The sequence below is a fragment of the Thamnophis sirtalis genome, unplaced genomic scaffold, assembly GCF_051295495.1.
Source record: "Thamnophis sirtalis isolate CommonGarterSnake01/CBP01778 unplaced genomic scaffold, rThaSir2_p1.2 scaffold_8, whole genome shotgun sequence".
Lineage (NCBI taxonomy): Eukaryota > Metazoa > Chordata > Lepidosauria > Squamata > Natricidae > Thamnophis > Thamnophis sirtalis.
Genome location: NW_028261388.1, coordinates 22517810 through 22525738, shown reverse-complemented (window position 1 = coordinate 22525738; position 7929 = coordinate 22517810). Strand labels below are relative to the sequence as shown.

General features: G+C 44.1%; 1 protein-coding gene across 1 annotated transcript; it reads left to right on the top strand.

Moving 5' to 3' along the window:
* The first annotated feature begins 1471 nt into the window (after positions 1 to 1471).
* On the top strand, positions 1472 to 4978 carry GPR12 (G protein-coupled receptor 12). Its single transcript, XM_014072157.2, has 2 exons — positions 1472 to 1837; positions 2652 to 4978. The coding sequence occupies exon 2, from the start codon at positions 2667 to 2669 to the stop codon at positions 3672 to 3674; it is 1008 nt and encodes a 335-aa protein (XP_013927632.1). The 5' UTR covers positions 1472 to 1837; positions 2652 to 2666; the 3' UTR covers positions 3675 to 4978.
* The last annotated feature ends 2951 nt before the right edge of the window (positions 4979 to 7929 follow it).

Genomic DNA, 7929 nt, shown 5'->3' with positions numbered 1-7929 from the left:
TAACTGATCTTCAGCCTCTTGTGATCAGGACATTGTTCTCCTCTGGCTTGGAAGCTATAGTACAGGACCATCAGCACGAGACCTTTAGCTCTGTCTCTTCCCACCCTTTAGCTTCTATTCCTTAAGGCAGCTGCCTTCCCCTGTGTTTTGGAAGGAGCATCTCTGATCAAGACTAACCCCAAAAGATGTCCAGGAGTTACGGATTATTCGTTGCATATTGTTTACATGCAATATGCACTGGGAAAATTGAATTGAATTGAATTTATTACATTTCTATGCCGCCCTTTTCCCCTAAGGTGACTCAGAGCGGCTCACAATCCAAGTCAAGGGAGGGGGTACAAATAAGGAATAAAAAAGACGAACAGAACAATACACAATTTAAAAGCACACAACAATCATACCATTTGGGGGGGAGCAAAAACTCTTTAGCCCCAGGCCTGTCGGAACAGCCAGGTTTTAAGGGCTTTGCGGAAGGCCGGGAGGGTGGTGAGGGTTCGAATCTCCACGGGGAGTTCGTTCCAAAGGGTCGGAGCAGCCACAGAGAAGGCTCTCCTCCGGGTGGTCGCCAGTCGGCATTGGCCGGCGGATGGAATTCGGAGGAGGCCTAATCTGTGGGATCTAATCGGTCTATTGGAAGTAATTGGCAGCAGGCGGTCTCTCAAGTACCCAGGTCCAATACCATGAAGGGCTTTATAAGTGACGACTAGCGCCTTGAAGCGTATCCGAAGACCAAAATAACTCTTGACTCAAGTAAATCTCTACGCTGGGTGAATAATATGTTTTATTACATTGGCCCAGATATCCAGCAAGAGGCACAAAAAGGTAGACCATTAAGCAGCTGCAGGAGGGCTACTTACACAGTATGCGGGGAGGGCTATAGGCGAGCCCCATGAAAGACACCCTCAAGGAGCAGTAAACAAGCTACTAATTTAGCACTTTAATTGCACATCTGTGCAACTGCACATCTGTGCACTGCCGAACTTTAATCTTCACCCTTCTCATGCAGCCGATTGTGGTTCACACAATTCACCAAAAAAAATATCACTTTGGAAACCCAGACGATTCCCGGGCCGCCGTTGCCGTCCTATCCACCAAGTAAGGTAGCAGAGGAAGCGCCGACTTTCTGCTTTTGGAGGCCACGGGGAGCCCGCTCGGTCCGTCCGTCGGAGGGCTTCGACGAGGCTCCTGTTGAACTCGGCAGCCGCGGCAACGCTTGCGCATTGCGAAGCAGCAGGTGTCTCCCTCGCCCTCGCGTCTTCTCCCCCTCCACCCGCCCACCCACCCGCTTGCACTCTCCTCCAATGCCATCCGCTTTCACGGCGTCCGTGACTTCCCCTCCTTCCTCGCGCTCTTTGCGCGGCCGCCCTGCGAGCGCCGAGCGCGCTAGCCTACCTTTTTTTTTTCTTTCCCCCAGCCAGCCGGCTTACGTGCTGGCAAAGCGCAAGCGGCAGCCCGCGAGGCGGGGCGAGGCGAGGCGAGAGGCGCGCCTTCTTTCCTTTCCTTTCCTTCTCTTCCCTTCCTCAGCCTCCCTTGCGCTCCTTGCTTGCTTGAGCGCGCGCGCTGGCGACACCCTCGGATGCACGAGGCGCCGCGTGCACGGACGGGGCTGCCTTCCCACCTGCGCTCCTCTGGCGCCAGCCTGGAGCGGGGACCGCGGTGGCTGCTGCCCTGGTCCAGTGCTTGCTCTGGGCGAACAATGGGCTGGCGAGAGGCGACCGCCGCAGAAGCAGCAGCAGCAGCAGCAACCGCCGCCGCCGCCGCAGCAGCAGCTAAGCTTGCTGCATAAAAAGGAAGCGGGGACTCCTCCTCCTCCTCCTCCTCTAGAGGGGAAGCCAAGGTGACCAACGTTGCGGGGACTCCGTCCCGTTGTGCTAGGTGTCGTGGTCGTGGTCTCTTGTGTCCGTCCATTCATTTCCTCATGTTCTGAACGGTGGGGAGGGGGAGGTTATGCAGATAACCGCCCCCCCACCCCTCATCACCCTGCATGACATTTCCCTCGTGAACTTCTCTGTTTCCACCACCCCCACCCTTCCTCCATACCGACATTAAATGAGTTGCACGGAGGGTTTTCTCGTTTTCTCCACCCTCCCCACCCATCCCCATCCTCCTTAAGGAAGGGGCTGGGATGGAGTTGTGGGTGCAGACAGGGGAGCTGCTGCCACAGTATCCCCCCCCCCCTCCTCGGTTAATCAAGGGAAAAAGAAAATGCTTCCAAACCTTTATTGCCTCTGTCTGGTTTGTCATTTCATTCATCATCTTGGCTCAGAAATGGTGGATGAGGAGCCTTTTAATTTTGGGTGCTTCTATGCCTAAGGTTGTTCTTTCCAGCAGTTCCGGCTGATTTATGGCATTTTATTCTTGAGGAAAGGACCATATATTCTGTCCCTGCATTTCCCTTCATGTTTCATATGAAGGCATACGGTGTTATTTCTTTCCTTTGTTTTTTCCCCCCACCCCACCACGGGCAGCTTTAAATCTTCTGTCTGTTCTCATCCTCCTTTTTTGCAGTCGTATTGATGGAAGAAGCATCTGCTGGTTTATTTAGAAATCTAAAGTCTATTGCATGCTCCTTGATATTGCTGCTAACCAGGTGCTGAATTTCTCTCTGTGTGTGGTTTTTTTTTATTTTAAAAAATGTCTTTTCCTTGAAGAGGACGGGTTTAAATATGAACGAAGACCCGACGGTTAATTTATCGTGGCTGCCTCAGGATCCCTTAGAAACCAGCCCACCACCAGAGAACGTCTCGGCTTCAGTCACCTCTCTCATCCCTTCCAGTGACCCCGAACCGGGATTTATAGTAAACCCTTGGGATGTTGTCTTATGTACTTCAGGAACACTGATCTCCTGCGAAAATGCAGTTGTGGTCCTTATCATCTTCCATAATCCTAGTCTCCGCGCCCCAATGTTCCTCCTGATAGGCAGCTTGGCCTTGGCAGACCTTTTAGCAGGAATTGGATTGATCGCCAATTTTCTTTTTGCTTATCTTCTCCAGTCAGACTCTACCAAGCTGGTCACAGTGGGTTTGATCGTCGCCTCTTTTTCTGCTTCTATCTGCAGTCTGCTGGCCATCACTGTGGACCGCTACCTCTCCCTTTATTATGCTTTGACTTACAACTCTGAGAGGACGGTGACTTTTACCTACATTATGCTTATCCTGCTCTGGGGTGCTTCGATCTGTGTGGGAGTGCTGCCCGTCATGGGATGGAACTGCCTCAAAGACGAGTCCACCTGCAGCGTTATCAGGCCCCTCACTAAAAATAACGCGGCCATCCTCTCCGTCTCGTTCTTGCTTATGTTCGCTCTCATGTTACAGCTGTACATTCAGATCTGCAAAATTGTGATGCGCCACGCTCACCAGATTGCCTTGCAGCATCACTTCCTAGCAACTTCCCACTATGTCACCACCCGAAAAGGAGTATCGACTTTAGCCATTATCCTGGGAACCTTTGCTGCTTGCTGGATGCCTTTCACACTCTATTCCTTAATAGCTGACTACACATATCCCTCTATCTACACCTACGCCACCTTGCTTCCAGCCACCTACAATTCCATCATCAACCCCGTTATATATGCTTTCCGAAATCAAGAAATACAGAAGGCACTTTGGCTCATCTGCTGTGGCTGCATACCTTCAAACATTTCTGCAAGGGCTAGATCACCCAGTGATGTTTGATTAACAGAGAAGAGGACCGTTGTCTATTTAGCATTGTGATGTGTGAGCCCTGCTGCTCTCAACACGTTGTACATAATAGATTCACAATCAGTCTGTGGGGAGTATTTACATTTTTTTTTTAAAAAAAGAAGCCTGTTGACCAAAATAAACCATTTTGTGTAAGTCCAGGAACAATCCTGGAAGTTGCAATTTTTTTTTTCTGGCAAAGCTTAAGTGTTGCTTAGATTCTGTCCTTTAGTTTCTTCCAGGATCCAAAGAGGAGTGAACTCTGTGGATCGTAAGAAATGGATTGGTAGATTTGCTTTCTCTGAATGAATGGAAGCCCACTTGCGTAAAAGCTGTGTGTATCCGATGAAGGGTAGTAGAGGCAGAAGGCCTATTAGATCAGATTCTACATAACACAAATAGGAGTTGGCAAGAGACTTTTTCCTGCTCTTCGTTTTTCAGGTGGCATCTGGTTGGCCATTATAAGAGCCGTGTTCTGAGCTAGGTGAACAGTGGTGGGATCCAGCAACATGCATGACTACACACACACACACTTCAGTTTAAGTATCTTACTTAAAAGACTTCCATGGATGTCAACAGCACAGTCATTACATTGAGTAAATGTGTGCCTGATGCATTGTAGAGACATGTTAAGAACCATATTATAGCACACAAGTGATGTTTCAGTCTGCAGTGCTGTAGTTCCTAAAGCATCACTATTGATTTGGTTAAGAGTTTCCTCTCCAACCAATGCAGTCCAGAAATATATGTAGTCTTTCCCTTTTTAACATCATAGCTTCAAAATTAGGAAGCGAGGCAGAAGGAAGGATGAAACAAGACAGGTTTGGAATCTGTAACCTCCAAAACCTTTTCCAGACCTCCATGGTATTACAACCTGGGCAGAATCATTAAACCAACTAGCCTAAATAATATTCCATCCCAAATGCCTGCAGAGGAGACAAAAAAATGTTGAGAAAAGAAAAAAACAAGAACCACATCCTTCTTGACATTTATCCTGTTATGAGTTTGGTTGGATCCTGGGTTTCTTGGAAGTTCTGACATTTATTATGGCTTTATTAGAAAAGCAGACAAAAACTGTAATTTTGAGCAAGAGACAGCTACTGGATATTTCACTAATAACCCTGGGATCTATATTCCCATCTGAATTGCAGATGAATGGAAACAGATAGCCTCATCATCTGTATATCATAGATGGACCTATATGGAATGATATATTTTCAGTGAAAGCCTCTGGCTTGAGATGGCTATAGGAGCGAACCTGTATTTGATTTCTATCAATCCCTCCTAATCCTGCCACTCAAAGGCATGGCATAGGCCCTTTATATCTACAATAGGGAAACTGGTCCTTCAAGATAGTTCTGGGTAACAATTTCCACCATCCCCATCAGGATGCTTTATGTTGCCTGGGGTTTATGGAAATAAAGTCCAACAACAATAACATACATTATGCTAGAGAACAATTCCCATAATTTATCTAATAAGCAAAAAACCCAAAACAAAACAAAAGAACAGCCTTTTTCCAAATTGTTTACACAACTAAAAATAAATTACGTTTCATTTTTTTTGCTAAAAGAAACATTCTTTTCCCTCTTTATTTTTTTAATGCAAAAATCATAACTATTAATATAAAACTAGGCTGTAAATTCAGTGAAAATCTAATAACCCTGGAATACATTGATGCTTATGATTATAAATCCCGAAGAACTCATTTCGCAATAAATATGACTGTTATGCAGTGCTTGAGGCCCAAATATTCAGAATTCCAGAAGGATTCAATTTTTCATGTGGTGTTGCCCACATATATGGTGACAAACCATTACTTCTGAATGTTTAACTTGACAAACCTACTACTTAAACTATCTTATTCACTGTTAAATAAATAAGGGCATGCAAAGAGATTGTTGAACATTTTTTATATAGGGGCAGCTAGTTATTTTTCTAAACATTCATTTTTAAGGCTCCAAGAACAATTTAATGGCATAAGCTACTTAATTTCAGCATTTTATCTCCATCATCAATATGTAATTGCTCTGTAAAATATGCGCTGAGTTGTGTGTGTATGTGTTTCATGACATTTTCTTTGTTCTGGCTCCAACCTCAAAGCTTGACATTTTCAAGTGGGAGCACATGTGACCGCCAACCCCCCCATCCCACATAATGAAATGTGCATAAAACATGTTGTCCAGTTTAATAGCTACATATCCTTCATATCAAAGCACAATACCGAATGCATATTATTCCATTTCCTTCCAGGATATTAGCTTTTTTGTGATGGATGGAGCACATTGTCATATACAGAGGATTCAGTGATGCAAGGCAGCATGGTTGATTTCTGTAGATGAGAACCTTTTGGGGCACAGAGCAGGAAAAAAATGATTTAAAAATTGTATTCTATAAAATACAGCATTTCCAAGCCATTGTCATGCACACTCACTAAAGTAAATGTGACTTATTTTGATGGAAGATAAACACATGTATTTGCCGTCTGAGCCAGGCATGGCCGATTTCTGATGTCTGCATCAGGGAAACTTCCCAGCTATAGGCTGTTTGCTTACATATTTCACTCAGCAGAACAGAGAAATCAATCTGGAACAGTGTGTGAAAAAGATGTGAGCATCTTTCCAGTTGAATCAATTGGTTTTTTTTTCTAATTGGGATTCTCCATGGACCAAATCCAACAGTATTTCTCTTACCTGCAGCCTTTTGCACATATCCCAAGTCTGCCACAAATTTTGGGGAACAGGGAGGAGATGATCCACCAGTAATGCCTGCTATGCTACTGGAAGGATTATGCCTTTGAACTCAATCTTTGCTCCCTGCACATCAGCAAGGAGCAGCTCCCTACATCTCTATGTCTCCGTGCTATATACAAAGCGCCATCTGTTGAATTTTGGCCTGTGGGGAAGCTGCTCAAAGCATATAAGCTTTGTCAGGGAAAAGGTGGCACTCCTTTCATGCAGCAGGAGAAAAGGGCTGACTTAAGATTCAGGAATTAATTGGAGCAAAAGTCTGTGAAGTGAGGGAGGGCAGTAGAAATGTCCGTAGACCCCCCCAAATGTCAATCCAAGAATATGATGTCTGTCCAAGAATTTGATTGCTATGCATTTATATGAGTTTACACATCTTCTGAATGTTAAAGATATGCTATATTGTTGCAGTGGTATCTTTCTGTATAAATTGTTTAAATTTTAATTGTAATAGAAGAAATATTGAAAGTTATATTTAAAAAAAATACTGGTATATTATAGATGGAAGAAGATGCTATATTGCTGACACTGAATTTTATTAACTCAAGGGCTGATTCAGTCGAGTGAAATTGTGATAGGGCGTTCTTCTAGTGCAGCAGGAACTATTTTTCCATTTTTTAGGTGAAAACCCTTGTACCTAATTTGTGTCCTGCCCGGAACGCACTCTCTTGTGTATAGCACTGCTTTTCATAGGGTGAATTACCCCCTACCTTCAACGGAATGTTGAGGAAGTCCAGGAGTGCACCACCTTCTCAAAGAAACATGTTGGAATTGGTTCTTAATCTTTGTCTTTTGATGTGGTTATGCTGATGAACATGTCTTTTGTGGCACGTTTCTATGATGTTAAAACAGTTTACAAAGTCTACACAGAACCAATTCTCTTGGGTGTGAAAAGGCCTCATTTTGAGACCATAGGGCAATTTTTCCCAACATGGTGCCCACTAGATATGTTGAGATTTCCATTTTCATAAAGCCCAAGCAGTATGGCCAGTAACATATCTGGAGGGCAACAGGCTGGGGAAGTGCCCATAACGATTTGTACTGCAATAACTTCGATTTTATGCCAAATTAAACTCTAGTTTGTTTGCTTTTTTTTTCACCTTTGAACATTGTAAGGACTTATCCAAGTGAATGTACTGACCTTGTCATTTACTCCAGACTCACAGATAACTACACCAAGAACCCACATCTCAAAATTGTAATGTGTTTCTGGGTGTACATTTGTACTATATGGAAGTTCTGATTGTTTCTGGGTTTACTCTAGGAACAAAGACATTTGGCATAATGCAATCTAGAAGGAATGCTCTTGATTTTTATACAAAGTGTACCAAATTTATGATGTATGACAACTATATGTTAGCTTGTTTACTAAATTAAAAAGTCGATTGATTTGAGTTTGTATTACCCTGGTAAAGAGAAGGAAACACTCTGTTAAAATGTTGTAGAAAAACTTTTGTCTCTCTCTCTTCCTTATGTGTCCAAGAATTGGATGTACTGTATTA

Excerpts from the sequence above, each read along its gene's own strand:
- GPR12 (XM_014072157.2), top strand. The coding sequence starts at position 2,667 with ATGAACGAAGACCCGACGGTTAATTTATCGTGGCTGCCTCAGGATCCC.